The following is an 18683-nucleotide window of genomic DNA, read 5'->3' on the forward strand; positions in this document are numbered from 1 at the left end:
CTTTTAAAATGTATCGTGTCATTACGATCGGGAATATGTGACGCAGCAATAGATCGCCAAACAGAACAAATTAAATGTATGATATTCCAACTCTCTGCACATTTAGAATCTTTAGATTTATACTTGATATCACTTTCATGATGAAATGCATTAAAATGTGTATGTTACATTTTACATATAATTTCGTTTAAATAATGAATACTGTTAATAATTACACACATGGGGGTGTCACGGTGGCGGAGCGATAGCACTGCTGTCTCGCAGGGAGTTACGTTGCTGGTATTTCCTGCTTGTATTCCACACTGTGCTCAGGTTTCCTTCCAAAGATATGCAGATTTGGGGATTTGGTGCCGCTAAAATGACGCTAGTGTATGTGTGTGCTTGTATTCACCTTGCGATGAGCTGAGGCCTCGTCAAGGGACTGCTTTTTACTCGTGCCCAATGCTTCCTGGAATGGACACATACATCCCTGGATTTATGGATTTAATCAATAAACATCCTTTTCAGAGATATTGCGGTAAGGTGTCATCAGAATTTAATAGGTGTTTTAGGCAATTCACAACCCAGAGAAGCCGAACATGTTCTCACCACGATAATATCTCGCACTGCCACCTGGTGGATTCCTCCAGATTTACGTAAAGTACGCGCGCAAGTATAAACACTTCAACCCTTGCATAGCAGGAGCGTCCGCTGCAGCATGCGTCGCGTGAAGTATAAATGAGCCCTAAGGCAAAACAAGTTAATTAGCAGCAAAAACTGGTCACTAATGAAGAAGATGGTTAGAATGAAATCCTGCAGCCACTGCGGCCCTTGAGGACCAGAGTTTGACACCCGTGAGTTACAGAGTGCAGCCTGATACTCTTCAAGGCAGGGGGCGGAGTTTCAGTACATCAGGAGGGAGGAGCTGCTGCACCAGCCAATGAGGTTCTGCAGCATTGTGATTGCATAAGTATGAGGTTAATTAGCATACTCCTTATGTGGCGGCATTCAAGGTGCATTCACATACGCATATTTATAAGGTTGTAACGGCCGACCCCTTACACAGACAGGCCACTACACTACCAAGACTTGTTCCTTGGATCACCTGAGATTTCTTGCCCTAATAACAAGCTGTACTCCTTACAAGTTGTCTTACTTTTCCCGACACAATGAAATAACCAAAAAACAGTAATAGATATGTAAAATCAAACACGGATATATAGTAAAATAAAAAAACGGACAAATATTCGATAATATAGATTAAGAAGTGAGGTGATGATCAGAGAGCAGCAGGATGGTTTCAAGCCAAGAAAGAGCACCACAGATGTGTTGTTTGATCTGAGGATGTTGATGGAGAAGTAGAGAGAAGGACAGAAGGAGTTGCATTGTGTCTTTGTAAACCTGGAGAAAGGAAATGACAGGGTGACTGAGAGGAGCTGTGGTATTGTATGAGGAAGTCGGGAGTGGCAGATAAGTATGTAAGAGTTGTATATGAACGAGGGAAGTGTGACTGTGGTGAGGTCTGTGGTAGGAGTGACGGAGGTGGGATTACATCAGGGATCTGCTCTGAGGCCTTTCTTATTTGTAATGGTGATGGACAGGTTGACAGATGAGATTAGACAGGACTCCCCGTGGACTGTGATGTTTGCTGATGACATTGTGATCTGTAGAGAGAAGGTTGAGGAGACCCTGGAGAGGTGGAGATATGAGAGGAATGAAGGTCAGCAGGACCACCAAGACAGAATACATGTGTGTGAATGAGAGGGAGAACAGTGGAGTGGTGAGGGTGAGGGAGTAGAATTGGTGAAGGTGGATGAGTTTAAATACCTCGGATCAACAGTACAGAGTAACGGGGATTGTAGAAGAGAAGTGAAGAAGAGAGTGCAGGCAGGGTGGAGTGGGTGGAGAAGAGTGCCAGGAGTGATTGGTGACAGACGGGTATCAGCAAGAGTGAAAGGGAAGGTCTACAGGACGGTAGTGAGACCAGTTGTGTTATATGGGCTGGAGACGGTGGCACAGGAGACAGACCTGGAGGTGGCAGAGTTGAAAATGTTAAGATTTGCATTGGGTGTGACGAGGATGGACAGGATTAGAAATGAGGACATTACATGGTCAGCTCAGGTTGGACGGCTGGGAGACAAAGTCAGAGATGTGAGATTGCGTTGGACAGAGGAGACATGCTGGATATAATGAGAGAAGGATGCTAAGGATAGAGCTACCAGGGAAGAGAAAAAGAGGAAGACCTAAGAGAAGGTTTATGGATGTGGTGAGAGAGGACATGCAGGTGATGGGTGTGACAGAACAAGATGACGAGGACAGAAAGACATGGAAGAAGATGATCCGCTGTGGCAACCCCTAATGGGAGTAGCCAAAAGAAGTAGAAGAAGAAGAAGATATATATATATTGTGAGGGATTGCTGGCCATGTATCCTGGCCAACAACCCCAAACCGCCAGATGGAGCCACCCCTGCAACATGGAAGGTCCCCGAATTCCAGCAGGGCATCATGGAACTTGGAGTTTTTCACCACAGCCTTGCTGGATACCATGGGGGTCACCGGAGGACGCTGCAGGGAGGCCCAGGGACTTATACTTTCCCTATAACCCGGAAGTATTTCACAATCGTGAAAACGGAAGAAATGATATACTTCCGGGCTGAAGAAAAGAAGATTACCCGACCCGGAAGTGTTGGATAATCACATGGACTGAGGGCTCAGAAACACTTCCAGGTCGAGGAGTATAAAGGACTGTGGGAGATCCCAGATAGACGAGCTGAGTTGGGAGGCAGGGTGGCTAAGCGTCTGGGAGTTTGGAGGATTGGATTATTGTATTGTATTGTTTATTGAGTATTTGGAAGTGGAAGGTGCTTTGTGCACTTTATTATTATAAAAAATCCTATTATTGGACTTTTACCTGGTGTCTGACGTGGTGTCTGAGGGTACAAGGGAGCGAGAAAGCCCTAATCTGCCACAATATATATATATATATATATATAGATATAGATATACTGTATATATATATATGTGTGTGTGTGTGTGTATGTACAGTATGTGCGCACAAAACACCACAATCCCAAAAACACCAGTGACTAATTCCTATATAAGAACAAGAATATACGTATATTTACATAGACCCTCCCTTGCCCATAAACAATTAACAAAAACACGTAACACAAATACAAACATGAATCAGGTGAACACGCCGATTGAAATGTGGTGAAAAATGAGTCCAGAATAAAGTCCGGCGGTACTGAAACTGGCTGTAGTGTTCTTGTGCTCCTTCCTGAAAACAAAACAACCTCACCGTGAAAAGTCCCGGTAATGGCAGCTATAAGTCCGAACCCCGGGGTTGTGATGTTGAATCGGCTGTAGTAAAAGCAAGCAGTGGAATGATGTAATAAATGGCAGTGATGAGTTTGCAAATGATTGGGTAAATTGTCTCCTTTCTCCTCTCTCTGTTTCCTCGTCTCTCTCTCTCTCGCCTTCACCCCTCTTTTTTAAATGTGAAACGTCCCGGATGTAACTGGTGGATCCAACAGGAGATTTCTGTCTTGGGGCTGCGGTCTCTCTCCATCATCCTTCTACTCTGCACTTACGGAGACAACCTTTAATGACGCACACATAACGGACAGTAAACGGGAGAATGAAAACTAAAGACACTCGGCACAAACATAGAACATACTATTACTATGTAGTCCCTGTGATTTATAAAAGGTATGCTGTGTAGAAATGTGTGCACAGCAGGTTTTATAAGTCAGATTTTTTTTGGAATACTCATTTTTCTGTTTTTTGGCATACACATACTTTCACACTCGAATACACACAATGTTTTATAAATGAGGCCCCCAGTGTCTTAAATATAGTATATGGATATACTTTGTGTGTATATATATATATATATATACACAGTATATTTACAGTTTCCACGTCAAACTTGACATTAAAAGCCATGACTCAGAATACACAGCTTGTTAATTACCATGCCATTCCTAGTAAGATGATTGCTTGGTAAACTTTGTCTGACAGGAGAGATGCCCTCTTGGAATGTTTCACTGGAATGATTTCTTATGCCAACATTTCTCAGCCTTTAAGTATTTGCGACCCGAGATTTTTCACAGTTTTAATCGCGCCCCCCCTAAGGTTTTTTTGAAAGGAGCCCACTAATACCAATTTGTTCTTTTTTAATTAATGATACATCATAGATGCAAATTTTATTATACCTACTTAACTTTTATCGACATTTATCTAGCTCTATATTTATTTGTCTAGTATCAGAATGTAGTTTAAGTTAATTTATTTTGGTTTCAATAGATGTACTTTTGTGGCGGCATGGTGGCGCAGTGGTAGTGCTGCTGCCTCGCAGTTAGGAGACCCTTAAGGGTTCGCTTCCCGGGTCCTCCCTGCGTGGAGTTTGCATGTTCTTCCCGTGTCTGCGTGGGTTTCCTCCCACAATCCAAAGACATGCAGGTTAGGTGGATTGGCGATTCTAAATTGGCCTTAATGTGTGCTTGGTGTGTGGGTGTGTTTGTGTGTGTCCTGCGGTGGGTTGGCACCCTGCCCAGGATTGGTTCCTGCCCTGTGTTGGCTGGGATTGGCTCCAGCAGACCCCCGTGACCCTGTATTCGGATTCAGCGGGTTAGAAAATGGATGGATGGATAGATGTACTTTTCATATTTTTGATTCTTGTTTTCTTTTTTTTCACATCTTCTCTCCCCCCTTTTTGTTACTTTGCACCCCCCTAGGGGGGCCCGCCCCACAGTTTGAGAACCACTGTCTTATGCACAGATCAAAACCAGCAGACCGCCTCATCTAACGAGACCTAAATGTACGGGTTGGTGTTGTCTTTTCTCATTGCAGGTCGTCTCCAGCATACTGAGGAACCTGTCATGGCGAGCAGATATCAACAGTAAAAAGATTCTACGGGATGTGGGCTGTGTCAGTGGACTGATGACCTGCGTGCTAAGAGCCAGCAAGGTGACTACGCTTTATTTGGTGTATCATTTATTTGGCAGGGCAGACCACCGTACCTGGGACACAATTCTGAGTAGTGAGGCAGAATGAATAGGTCATCATATTGGTATCAGCTAATGATAAAGTAACATATACATATAGTATATCATTATGGAGACCACTGGCAAGATCATTTCTGAGCAATATGATCAGAATTAAAGGATATGTTTGGGAATTTTGTACATAAACATACCTGCTGTTATTAACTGGGATACTCAAAGCACACAAGTGTTTTCCTTTAGGAGGCGCCAGCTCCCTGGAAATATATTTGTTTTGCAATTGTGGTGTCTTAAGTAACCTGAACCTAAACAGATATATTATAAAGAGGTGATATCCCGCCCAAAGTGATACAGCGGTAAGAAATCACATAAGAGAAAGTAACTTTCTTAAATGATGATTTATGCAGCATTACAGACAAAGGACGCCATAGCAAGACTATTACTGAAGTGGGAGCTCGATGCATACAGTCTGCTATTTTCGTCGCTTTGCTAGAAGGATTTTCAGGATCAGATGATGGTATCTCTCATCCGTCCGTCGGTTTCAAAGGTGTGCCAGGCAATGTTCCAAGGCTTTATACTCTTTCTTCATGTGCAGGCCCCCACTTAGGTAAATCATGCGACTCCAAACAAGGAAAAGAAGATCCAATGTCATGCTGACTCTGCCACACAGAAATAGTATAACACCCATTTCGTTGTTGTCCCTTTCTTGTCTTCTAATAGCTTGCCTAGCAGTTCTAAATGATGAGCCCCCGTGTGCTAAATCTGGCCTTGTGTTAGCTGTGCATGTGAGTGGATTTATAAAATATTTTTTTCGTACAGCGCACAGTGACATAATAAACTTATTTACTTATTACAATAAGTTACAAATAGTTCCAAAAATGCCCACTAGAGGAGGATATCACCATCAAACCCCAGGTAGTAATAAGGGCAAATGGAGGATCATTAAAAAATTGAATGTTTATTTCACAAAAGCTCTGTTACAGTGTGAAGCACAAAAGGCATACAATGTCTGCAAAAGGCAATTAGAAAAGCAACTAAGTCATAATCCAGAATCCAAAGAGAAGTCAGAAACTAGAGCACAAAAAGTCAGGAAAAGCGTAGTGGAACATTCCCCAACTCCATAGCACATTCAAAATGAACCATAAGGGACTATGGGAGACTCTCTGGATTTATAGGGCAGAAGGGCATTTCCTGGTGGTGATTGGCAGGTGGCTCCACCCTTCAGGGGAAATCACCCACAAAACACAGGGATCATAACCAAGGCATATTACACAATGCAAGAACCATTAACATAAATAAATGATTCAAAAAGAGAAAAGAATGGGAAGTCAAACTCATACTAAAATGTAATACTTTACAACATGGCTTGAATAGAGACATGGGTCTTATGGCCAGATATGAGGATTGTTTGCATCTCTCAGATTGACCCAGACAACCTGTCTACAGACCCACACTGTATGGAAAAACTCATCAGAAACTTCAAAAGACTTTGATGGACAGTCATCTTATCTAAAGATCTTGATCTTGTCTTGTTAAATGAATCTTAGCCTGAAGAGGTCTATTCATTTTTTACATTTAAGATGCATCCATCTGTCAATCCTCTTCCACTTATCCAAGATCGGGTTGCAGGGGCAGCAGCTTGAGCAGAGATGCCCAGACTTCCCTCTCCCCGGCCACTTCTTCTAGCCCTTCCAGGGGAATCCCGAGGTGTTCCCAGACCAAACTAGGCAAGGAGAAGGTTTAATTTTTATTACAAAAACTATTACGAAAAAAAAAAACTTGTGATGAGACGAGACTTTTTCCCAAGGATGAGACGTGATCTTTTGAAGAGAGACAGAGAGACACTTTCACTTCCCGCGAGATGGACAAGTCACGTCATACTTACAACCTTCAGACGCAAGTCCCGTAATACACATGCAAAGCAGGTTAGAGATAATGGAAGTAGGAAACTTCGAAAGTCTCCAAAAATGGTCACAAACAAATGGAAAATAACGGAACAGCGGTAAGAGATTGAATATTCAGGTGCTGTACAGGCTTTTAAACGTTCGAAGCTCCACAAGAAATGCAGATCACCCGGCACGGCAGCAACAGCAGCAGCAAGCCAACAGCATCTCGAGCAAAGAGGAGGTAAAACAAACAACTGTTACTTGTTTCCCAATGTATCAACGTTGAACAGGGGTTTCGGAGGAGCAGCCGTGTCTCACTGGGGTGCGCTCAGCCCCCCTCTTCACAACGGCACCTACCGCTGGTGGGGAGGAGGGAGGGGTAGGCGAGCAAAATGAATCATTGAATCACCGTTTAAGAGGGGTTTCGGAGAAGTGGCCGCTGGCAGGGGGTGAAAGGGGTTGGCGAGCGAAGTGAGCATTGGGTGAAGCCCCCTAGTAAAAAAAAAAAAAAAAAATCAAACAAATTCAGTGTCCAAATAAAGTGCAGTGCTTCTAAAAGTCAATAATTAGATGATCCCTAAGAACACAGGTGAAATGTGAAAGTTACAATAATCCAATAAATATTCTATTCAAAACCAAGGTGAAATCAACAATGGCCAGAAGCAGTCCTTTAAAAACCCAGTGCCTTCTTTACCTGGCAGCTCCCCTGCTTCTCCCATCCGGGCCCTGCACCAGGGAAGTCGCCCTGCCTGCAGCTGACCTTCTCCTGCTGCTGGTCTGGTAGCTTCCCAATCTCTGCCTCCGTTTAGCTCCTCCAGACTGTGACTTGGGCTCCTCAGTGACCAGGGTGCTCACGCTGGGGTTTCAACCTCCCAAGCCACCGAATCTCGTTGACTTCTGTGGCCTTATGAGGCGAGCCAAGCACCTTCTGGTCACACCTGCTCCTCTTAAGCAGGAGCGACCACTCGCCAAACACTCTACTAAGGGGCTCTTCTCCCAGCTGTCTGTTGTTATTACAGTGACCCTCACGCACCCCCACACCAGCTCCTTCACCTCCTGCCTTCTTCTCCCTCAACGTCTGTTCTTTTCTTTCAGTTTGTTTCTTCTTTCCTCCCTGCACACTCGTGCTCCTACTAAATACAGTGGGTATAGAAACGAATGCCCCCCTTTGAAATACAGTGAAACCTCGGTTTACGAGTAACTTGGTTTACGAATGTTTTGCAAGACGAGCAAAAATTTTTAATAAATTTTGACTTGATAAACAAGCGATGTCTTGCAATACGAGTAGTATGGATACACTTTGTCTGCTGAGCGTCATGTGATCACAACTGAGCTGATGGCTCGCTCGCCCAGCACGTCTCTCTCTCCTTATCTCGCTCGCTCGCCCAGCATGTCTCTCTCTCTCTCCTTTATCTCGCCGCGCCAGCACTCTCTCTCTCTCTCTCCTTATCTCGCTTGCCCAGCTCATCTCTCTCTCTCTCCTTATCTCTCGCGCCCCCCGCGCCTCTCTCTCTCTCTCTCTCTCTCTCGCCCAGCCGTCCTCTCTCTCCTTACTCGCCCAGCGTGTCTCTCTCTCTCTCTCCTTATCTCGCTCGCCCAGCACGTCTCTCTCTCTCTCCTTATCTTGCTCGCTCGCCCAGCACATCTCTCTCTTATCTATCTATCCGCCCAGCGACTCTCTCTCTCTCTCCTTATCTCGCTCGCCCAGCATGTCTTTCTCTCTCTCCTTATCTCTCTCGCTCGCTCGCCCAGCATGTCTCTCTCTCCTTATCTCGCTCGCTCGCCCAGCGTGTCTCTCTCTCTCTCTCCTTATCTCGCTCGCTCGCTCGCCCGACGTGTCTCTCTCTCTCTCTCCTTATCTCGCTCGCCCAGCGCGTCTCTCTCTCTCTCCTTATCTCGCTCGCTCGCCCAGCACATCTCTCTCTCCTTATCTATCTCGCTCGCCCAGCGCGTCTCTCTCTCTCTCCTTATCTCGCTCACTCGCCCGTCTCTCTCTTTCTCTGGCAATCGTCTCCTAATCTCCGTCTGAGTCTGTGTGCCTCACTCATATAGTCAACGTCTGTTTACTACAGCATTGTGACTGTGTGTGTGTGTGCGCTGTGAAGTGCGAGTCCCCATCTTGCTCCCCAAAACACGAAGCTGAGTCTCAGTACTTTAACGCCAGCTTTATTCAGCTAGAAACAGCAACAGCGCTGTTATTTATTGTAGCGGGATCTTTATAATGTTCCTTGTATGACCCATTGACGACAGGCGCATATAGCAAGTCTGCGATCTTTTTGGATGCGCTTATACGGCGAACTGCTACAGCGCTGGGAGACTGCGATTTGCTTTGGGACGCTCTTCCGTGTGTCGTCCCGTTGGGTGGAATCCCACAAGAGTTTAGAAACTCACTCACACCAGCCATGATTCTTTTTAAAGGTAAAGTGCAGGTTAATTTGTTTTATGTATTTTTACTTTATATTTTGTATTAATCATTTTTATATGAATAGTTTTGGGTTGTGGAATGAATCATCTGAGTTTCCATTATTTCTTATGGGGAAATTCACTTTGATATACGAGTGCTTTGGACTGCGAGCGCGTTTCCGGAATGAATTATGCTCGCAAACCGAGGTTCCACTGTATTCCCATTATTTTTGCTTTACAGCCTTAAATGAAAACACAGAAACCAATACTTTTTCCAGCTTTACTGGATTAAATAAATAATGAGCACAGTCGCGGCTTAAGGAGGGGGTGTGGTAGTGTGGCACCCGGGTTCCTGGGTGCGATGCGGGTTTGGATGTATCCACACTAAAGTGCACAGGTCCATGATTGATGCCAGGAACTGCTAATCACTGTACTTGTGCCACATCCCCATTATACTGTGGGTATAGAAAAGAATCCCCCCCCCCTTTGAAATATTCCCATTTTTTCACATTACAGCCTTAAATGAAAACACACAAACTAATATTTCTTCCCAGCTTTACTTACTAAATGCAACCTTTAACATCCAAGTGAAAGACATCACAGTTACAGTTCAGAAAAATGATAAAAAATCAAAAAACAAGACCTACTGAGATTAATAAAGGATCAGCCCCCCCAATGTCAAGGTCATTTTGTTGACCCACCTTTTCCTTTAATGACAGCCTTGAGTCTGTTGGAATTCTTCTCTATCAGCTTTGCACATCTAGATATTTGCCCCCCATTCTTCTTTACAATACAATACAATGCCATTTATTTGTTGTATAGCCTAAAATCAAGGAGTGCCACAATGGGCTTTAACAGGCCCTGCCTCTTGACAGCCCCCCAGCCTCGACTGTCTAAGAAGACAAGAAAAAACTCCTTAAAAAAAACCTTTGTAGGGAAAAAAATGGAAGAAACCTCGGGAAAGGCAGTTCAAAGAGAGACCCCTTTCCAGGTAGGATCGGCGTGCAGTGCACAGAATACACAGAACAGAACAGAACAAATCCTCAATACAGTATAAAAAATAAAAAATGTACAAGTACAGAGCAGAATTTAACAGTAGATGATATCCCATAATATAATTTGGATTTGTTTAGAGTCCTGGAGACCTCGGCCATCAAGCTGCCTCCCCCATTTGGCCATTCCACAGCTGAGTCAGCGCTGGGCCAGCCAATCTGATGGCTGGCTACCCGATGATTCCTGTGATCCTCCCTCAGAGATGACTTTACCATAGGCAGGCAAAACAACCTGGCAGGTGGGCATTGGCACCAAGTTGCCACATTTGAGTACCGAGAAAAGAAACAGAATAGATGAGGGTTAGAAACAAATTCTAACTGTCATGTTACTTCTGTTTTAGTGCTGATGACTGATAACAGAGATGCAGTCTGCACAGTTAATCAGCAGCTCTAGTCAGGGTGTGCTAAACTAAAGTCGTGAGTCTTCAGACGGGATTTAAAAGCTGTGACCGAAGGGGTGTCTCTTATAGTAGCAGGCAGACCACTCCACAGTTTAGGGGTCCTGTAACTAAAAGCTTGACCTCCCACTGTTATTTTATTAATCGTAAGCAGACCGGCATCTTGAGATCTTAATGTGCACTCTGGTTTGTAAGTCATGATAAGTTCAGACATGTAAGCCGGACCTCGGCCATTTAATGCTTTAGAAGTTAAAAGCACAGTTTTTTCCAAGTTTGGTCACATTGCATGGTGAGCGTTGGTGGTCTGCTATCTTCAGATCTTTCCACAGATTTTCAGTGTGATTTCGGTCTGAGCTCTGACTGGCCACACCAGGACATTCACTTTTGTCTCCTTCAGCCACTGGGTGGTCAGTTTTGCAGTGTGCTTCGGGTCGTTGTCATATTGAAAGGTCAACATTGTGCTCATCTTCAACTTTCTGGCAGAGGGTAGCAGGTTTTCCTCCAGAATTTGATGGGAGTTCACCCCATCTATTTTTCCTTCTACCCTAATGATAGCCCCAAGTCCCCCTCAACAGGATGCTGCCCCCTCCATGCTGTACTATGGGTATGGTGTGTTGTGGATGGTGAGCTGCATTGGTGTACCGTTTGACCAAAGAGTTTGATTTTGGTCTCATCTGACCATAAGACCTTTTTCCACTTGGCATCAGAATCGTGAAGGTGCCTTCTGACAAAAATCATACAAGACATAATGTGGCCTTTCTTGAGAAGGGGCTTTTTCTTTGGTACTCAAATGTGGCACCTGGTGCCACGGCCCACCTGCCAGGTTGTTTTGCCTGCCTAAGGTAAACTCATCCCTGATGGAGGATCGCAGGAATCGTGGGGTAGGGGCGTCCTTTCATCGGATTGGCTGGCCCAGCGCTGACTCAGCTGTGGAATGGCCAAATGGGGGAGGCAGCTTGATGGCCGAGGTCTCCAGGACTCCAATTCATATTATGTGATATCATCCATCCATCCTTTTTCCAACTCGCTGAATCCAAACACAGGGTCACAGGGGTCGGCTGGAGCCAACCCCAGTCAACACAGGGCACAAGGCAGGAACCAATCCTGGGCAGGGCGCCAGCCCACCGCAGGGCACACACACACACCGAGCACACACACGGGACAATTCAAAATCACCAATCCACCTAACCTGCATGTCTTTGGACTGTGGGAGGAAACCCACGCAGACACGGGGAGAACATGCAAACTCCACGCAGGGAGGAACGGGGAAGCGAACTGCGAGACAGCAGCACTACCCACTGCGCCACTGTGCCGCCTTATGGGATATCATCTACTGTTAAATTCTGCTCCATACTTGTCATTTTTAAATTTTTGATACTGTATTGAGGATTTGTTCTGTTCTGTGTATTGTATTGTATTGACCCCCTTCTTTTTGACGCCCACTGCACACCCAACCTATCTAGAAAGGGGTCTCTCACTGAACTTTTTTTGGGAGCTTTTCCTTGTCTTCTTAGAGAAAAACAAGGCTGGGGGGCTGTCAAGAGGCAGGGCCTGTTAAAGCCCACTGCAGCACTTCTTGTGTGATTTTGGGCTTTACAAAAATAAATTGTATTGTATTGTATTTCCTTGCGAACCTCCTGAACAAGCCACAATGGTGGAGCGCTTGTGAAATTGTTGTCACCTGCACACAATGCCCACTCTTTACCATCAAACCCTGTAACTCCTTCAAAGTGGCCATTGGCCTCTCGGTAGCCTCTCTTCCCAGTTTCCTCCTTGCTCTTCCATCCACTTTGGAGGGTCCTAGTCGTACCAAACACTTCTTTATGATGGACTTTACTGAGCACCTTGGGACTGATGAAGCCTTTGAGATCTCCTGCCTTATGTCCGTCCACAACTCTGTCCCTGAGATCTTTTGAAAGTGGTTTGCCCCCCATAGTCAGGTGTTTGCTGTCAGTTGCTCTACCAAGTAAGGGAATGAATGGACCAGGAAGAGCTTCACTAATCACACTCATTACAACTGATCACAGGGGGGAGGAAGCCAGTAACTGCAATGGGAATGGTGGGCACTGACACCTGAGTGAGGTTAGGAGGTGGGGGGGAGAGTCCTTTATTTCTTAATCTCAGGATTTCAATTTTTCTGAACTGTAGCTGTGATGTCTTTCACTTGGATGTTAGAGATTGCATTGAGTAAGTAAAGCTGGAAAAAATATTAGATTGTGTGTTTTCATTTAAGTCTGTAAAGCAAAAAATGTGAATGTTTCAAAGTGGGGGACTCTTTTCTATACCCACTGCATATTTATTATTCTGTATGAACTGGAAACCACCAGTAGTTCATTAAGCCAAAGGTTGGATGTGCAGGAGAGCTGGAAAGGATGGGCACCTCGCCTAGAGAGAGAACGTGAACTAGCGTTAGCAAGTGTCGGGCCAGCAGGGAGCACAGGTAGGTCTTGTCAGACAGACATGATGGACAGATGACAATCTCGGTGGAATTAATTAGAGGAGGGGAATGACAGGAGTCAGATGAGGATGAATAACGGCTCATATGATGAGAATTGTAATCGGTGCCTATGTCTGCTCACTCATTCCCATCTGAACTGAGTCTGCTGCCTGTCCTGAGACTCCGAGAGCTTCCATTGGGGCTGAGGGTGTCTGCACCAGCCTTCTTCAACAACGTCTACCTTGTCCTTGCACTCACTCACAATTATTTTGCCTTTTTGTTACACAGCTAGCATTACACCGTGCTGAAGCTTCACACGACCCTGTTACATGGTGACACAGACAGACCGACACACCACACAATGCACTCAGCAATAAATCTCCCCAATAAACCTTCTTTTCCCAGTCTTTAGCCACCTCTACTCTTCTCCTGGGAGCTTCGTCCAGCTCCCACTCCCGACTCTAGCTCCCAGATTGCTGGGAGGCGGCACCTTTTATTCCCGCCCGGATGTGCTCCTGCTCCAGGTGGCTGGTGACGATCTTCCGGCAGCACTTCCTGGTGTGGCGGAAGTGCTGCCCTTTGCCCCCAGAGGGGACTGGTCAGGTGGTCTCATGGTCTGGAATCCCTACAGATTTTATTTTTTTCTCCAGCCGTCTGGAGTTTTTTTGTTTTTTCTGTCCCCCCTGGCCATTGAACCTTACTCTTATTCGATGTTAATTAATGTTGATTTATTTTGTGTTTTATAATTGTGTCTTTCAATTTTCTATTCTTTAATATGTAAAGCACTTTGAGCTACTGCTTGTATGAAAATGTGCTATAGAAATAAATGTTGTTCTTGTTGTTGTTGTTGCTCCGGAAGCACTCAGGGTGTCCCTGGCAGGTTCCTCTGCCATCTTGCCAAGTGTGGCAGAAGTAAAGTTCTCCCGGGTTCTAGAAGGCTTAAGGCCCCCAAAGGGCGGTGGCCAAGGGTCCCAACGAGTTGGAAAGTCTCTCCTCCTCTCCCGTGGTCCTCTCCTGCTCCAGGGTGGTTGTGTCCTCCTTACCTGGAAGCTTTTAATGTCTCTATCCGGTCCCTCCAGGCCTCCCGGCCAGGTAAGGACCCCAGACATCTGTGACAGCAGGCATATCAACAGTTCAGTCATACAACGCCGAATGATGCATCAGGTTCACTTTCCATGTCAACGCCACTTCACATCATCATCCCTGTCTCTCGCTTTGAGCAGTGGATCAGTCTCAGTTCGTTCTTAAACTGCCTTTATCGCTTCTTGTTTGCCATTGTGTTTTTAGTTGGAGGCTCCGTCCCGCTCATGGATATTGATGAGTGGTAAAACGCCTAGAAATTTTTCATGATGTTTTTGCAGCATGATATTATTTCATCTACTCAATTGCAGCAGAATACTGTCCTGAGCATTATTTGGGTTTAAAAATGTAAAGCGGATCATTACACGTCAGCCCAAGAGAGACTAGCTGTTGTAAGACGCTAGGTGGCACTGTTGGTGGCACTGTTGCGCCTTTAAACCCAACAGACAGACGCACAGGACACAAATTAAGAGCACCAAGAAGATATCTCTCTATTAAAAAAAAAAAAATATCCTGGGAGAGAAAGACGGGAGACGAGACGTGATCTTCACATTAGGATCCTGAAAGACACTTACTGTAAAAGAAACCGCGAGACTAAATAGATTGGCCACGGAGCGTCTCGCGGGAACCTTAGACATGAGACTATGCGCCGTCTCGCAATGACGTAGAACATTGAGATTCATGCAAGTCACGCCCTACTTACAACCACGGCCAGCAACACACTCAGTGGTGTGAAGGATCTGAGCAGACGCAGATCCAGGGCTCTCAGCACATATAAAGCGTATAAGGACAGTACGTTAAAAATGAAACGTAGACGACTAAGCGAAGAAGAAAGCAGTGCGGAGAAAAGAGACTCAAAAGCGTTGGAGAGACCAAAAAGAAAAAGAATAATCGAGGTGCAGATTCAGAAAGTAAGGAAAGTCATTATCAGCCCGGAACAAGTGGAATTGCAATCGGGCTCAGAATGAAAAGACAAAGTAGAATTTCATAAAGACGTTCACAAACATTGGCGCTAGACACATGCAGAGCAGGTCAGAGATTATGAAAGCAGTGGAATCCAAAAGGCTCAAAAAAAAACAAAACGTTGGCACGATACACATGTGGAGAAAGTTAAAGGATATGAAATTAGGAAAATTAGAAAGTATAAAAAAAGAAAGTAAAGATCGCAGGAGTGCAAACAAATGGAAATTATTACTCGAAAAAGGGAAAAGAATCACCACGGACCAGGTGTCATTGAAACAAAAAGCAGGACAAGGCGAGGACAGAAATAAAAGACAAAGAGTAGAAAACAAAGTAAAACGTCAAAAAGAGGTTAAAAAACAAAGGGAGGCCAAACACATGCAGAGCAGGTTAGAGAAAATGAGAGCAGAAAAAAATGACAGTGTCAAAAAAAAAGAAAGCAAAGATCGCATTAGCGCAAAGAAAGAGAAATTATTACTCGGAGAAATAACGAAAAGGCGAATGGAGATCGAATATATGGACAGAGGTGATATGTCAGACGTATGTCAATATTGTAAGGCTTTGACGTTTAAGTCAGAGAATTTCAAAAACTCGCATGCATTTATTGGTTACTTTGCAAAAAAAAAAGGATTAACTGCTGATGATGAAGATCGTTTTGTCTGTGCTGAAATTCCAAACAGAGAAACCTGTCCTGAATCATTAAACACGTCTCACGGACCTCATTAAAAAGATTCAACACAGCACAGAAGTTCTGAAATAAATAAAATAGCAACAATTCAAAGAAAAAAAAAATCTTGAAAGTGTGTATCCGAAAAACCAAACACGGGGGTTGGCGAGCGAAGCAAGCAGGGGGTGAAGCCCCCTAGTTTGTTAAAGAGTTCTTCTTTCGCGGAGCTCGTCAAGCACCACAGCCACCAACAGACAATTCAATAAACACAAGAACATTCACAATTCTCTCCTCCACACCTCCCAGCAAGCTCTGTCCTACACCTCCTGACTCCAGCTCACTTACTGGGTTCCCTTTAAATTGTGCCCGACCCGGAAGCGATTCTGTTCTTTCCAGCACTTTCGGGTCAGATGGAGATGAAGAAGTTTTCTGTCAGTCCGGAAGTACTTCTGGGCTTCTGTCCCGGTGGCTCGACAGTATTTCCGGGCTATGGAAAAAGTACGAGTCCCCAAGCCCTCCTGAAGCATCTCCTGGCAGCAACCACTGAGCTGTGCAGTCAAATTACAGATCCCATGGTGCCCTGCGGGACTCCTGGGTACCGCTATGCTGCAGGGAAGCTGCCATCTGGTATCTTGGGGGAAGTAGTGTCCCAAAGAGGCTGTCATCCCCCATCATTCCACTCTGTGGGCATCCCGGCCGGGTCGAGCTGCCGACCGTCTATCACACTGTTTACTGTAATTGCGTAATTCTGAGCCCGAGACACGCTTGGGGTTAATGCCAAGGAGGTTAAAGCTTTTGTTTGACGTTTGGGTGCATACCCTATCATCTCCATTTCAACATGCAAGAATAGGCTTGTTGTTTTTTTGTATTTTTTTATTTATAAAAAATACTTTACTTTAAAACAGTTTCAGGTGGCATATTAACATATAATGTACCATGATTGCAAAGAAAAAACTTCAACTTGAAACATAACCGACTTTAAGTGCAACTCTTAGAAGCAAGACTTTTCACTGAACGCCATGCAGTTTGATGGGTAAAATGTCAGAGTTGAATGCCAGTGACACCAAAGTAGCAAGTACAGTCATATGAAAAAATTTGGGAGCCCCTCTTAATTCTTTGGATTTTTGTTTCTCATTGGCTGAGCTTTCAAAGTAGCAACTTCCTTTTAATATCTGACATGCCTTATGGACACAGCAGGATTTCAGCAGTGACATTAAGTGTATTGGATTAACAGAAAATATGCATCATAACAAAATTAGCCAGGTGCATAAATTTGGTCATCCCAACAGAGATATGACATCAATACTTAGTTGAGCCTCCTTTTGCTCCTTTGAGCCTCTCGACACTGTCCTCCTATAGCCTGTGATGAGTGTCTGGACTCTGGATGGAGGTATTTCTGACCATTCTTCATACAAAATCTCTCCAGTTCAGTTCAATTTGATGGACAGCCTGCTTCAAATCATCCCATAGATTGTCGATGATATTCAAGTCAGGGGACTGTGACGGCCATTCCAGAACATTGGACTTCTCCCTCTGCATGAATGCCTTTGTAGATTTCCGACTGTGTTTTGGGTCATTGTCTTATTGGAATATCCAACCCCTGCGTAACCTCAACTTTGTGACTGATGCTTGAACATTATCCTGAAGAATTTGTTGATATTGGGTTGAATTCATCCGACCCTCGACTTTAACAAGGGCCCCAGTCCCTGAACTGGCCACACAGCCCCACAGCATGATGGAACCTCCACCACATTTGACAGGAGGTAGCAGGTGTTTTTCTTAGACTGTGGTGTTGTTCTTCCGCCATGCAAAGCGCTTTTTGTTCTGACCAAATAACTCAATTTTTGTCTCATCAGTCCAAAGCACTTTGTTCCAAAATGAATCTGACTTGTCTAAATGAGCATTTGCATACAACAAGCAACTCTGTTTGTGACGTATTTACAATACGTAAAGGCCAAAAATATTAAAGGTAATGCAAAATAGGCAAAACAATGCCTAAAGACTAAAAATATAAAAAGATAAAATTATTAAATAAGCCCAACAATACTTAATGACCAAACATACAAAAGAGCCCAAAGGCCCAAAAATATAAAAGACCCAAAATACAAAATAGATCAAACAATACTTAGCAAGGCCTAACATAAAAGGATTATAGAAACTTCAGTGGGATAAAGCAAATAGAGACCACCACAGGGGAGGAGCAGTTTGGTTTTATACCAAGGAGAAGAACAACTGATGCAGTCTTTGCATCAAGACACCTCATAGAAAAACATCAAGAAAAACAGAAAGGATTGCACATGGTGTTTATCGATTTGAGAAGACTTATGATAGAGCGCCACATCAAGAAGTCTGGAGGTGCATGAGAGACAAAGAAAGACCATAGATGTATGTGAGGTGAGGATTGTCCAGGATATGTATGATGGAGTAAACACTCGGGTTACATAAAATTATTGGGGTAACGAAATTACAATTACATAATTACAAAATCACAATTATTACAATTATTATTACAATTATAACAATTAGTATTATTACAATTATTATTACAATTATAACAATTATTATTATTATTACAATTATTATCGCAAAATTACATAATTATAAAATCACAATTATTACAATTATAACAATTATTATTATTACAATTATTATAATTATTATTACTATTATTACAATTATTATGGCAAAATTACAATTACAGTGATCCCTCGCTATATCGCGCTGCGACTTTCGCGGCTTCACTCCATCGCGGATTTTAAATGTAAGCATATCTAAATATACTGTATATCACGGATTTTTTGCTGGGTCGCGGATT

At 44.0% G+C, this 18683-nt stretch overlaps 1 protein-coding gene across 1 annotated transcript in view; it reads left to right on the forward strand.

Moving 5' to 3' along the window:
• Positions 1–18683, forward strand: part of apc2 (APC regulator of WNT signaling pathway 2) — a 118165-nt gene that overhangs the window by 85989 nt on the left and 13493 nt on the right. Inside the window, exon 13 of the mRNA XM_039767118.1 lies at positions 4834–4950. Coding sequence (XP_039623052.1) covers positions 4834–4950 — 117 coding nt within the window. The remainder of the gene's footprint in view (positions 1–4833; positions 4951–18683) is intronic.

This window comes from Polypterus senegalus, chromosome 10 (assembly GCF_016835505.1).
Source record: "Polypterus senegalus isolate Bchr_013 chromosome 10, ASM1683550v1, whole genome shotgun sequence".
In the NCBI taxonomy this organism is placed as follows: Eukaryota; Metazoa; Chordata; class Cladistia; order Polypteriformes; family Polypteridae; genus Polypterus; species Polypterus senegalus.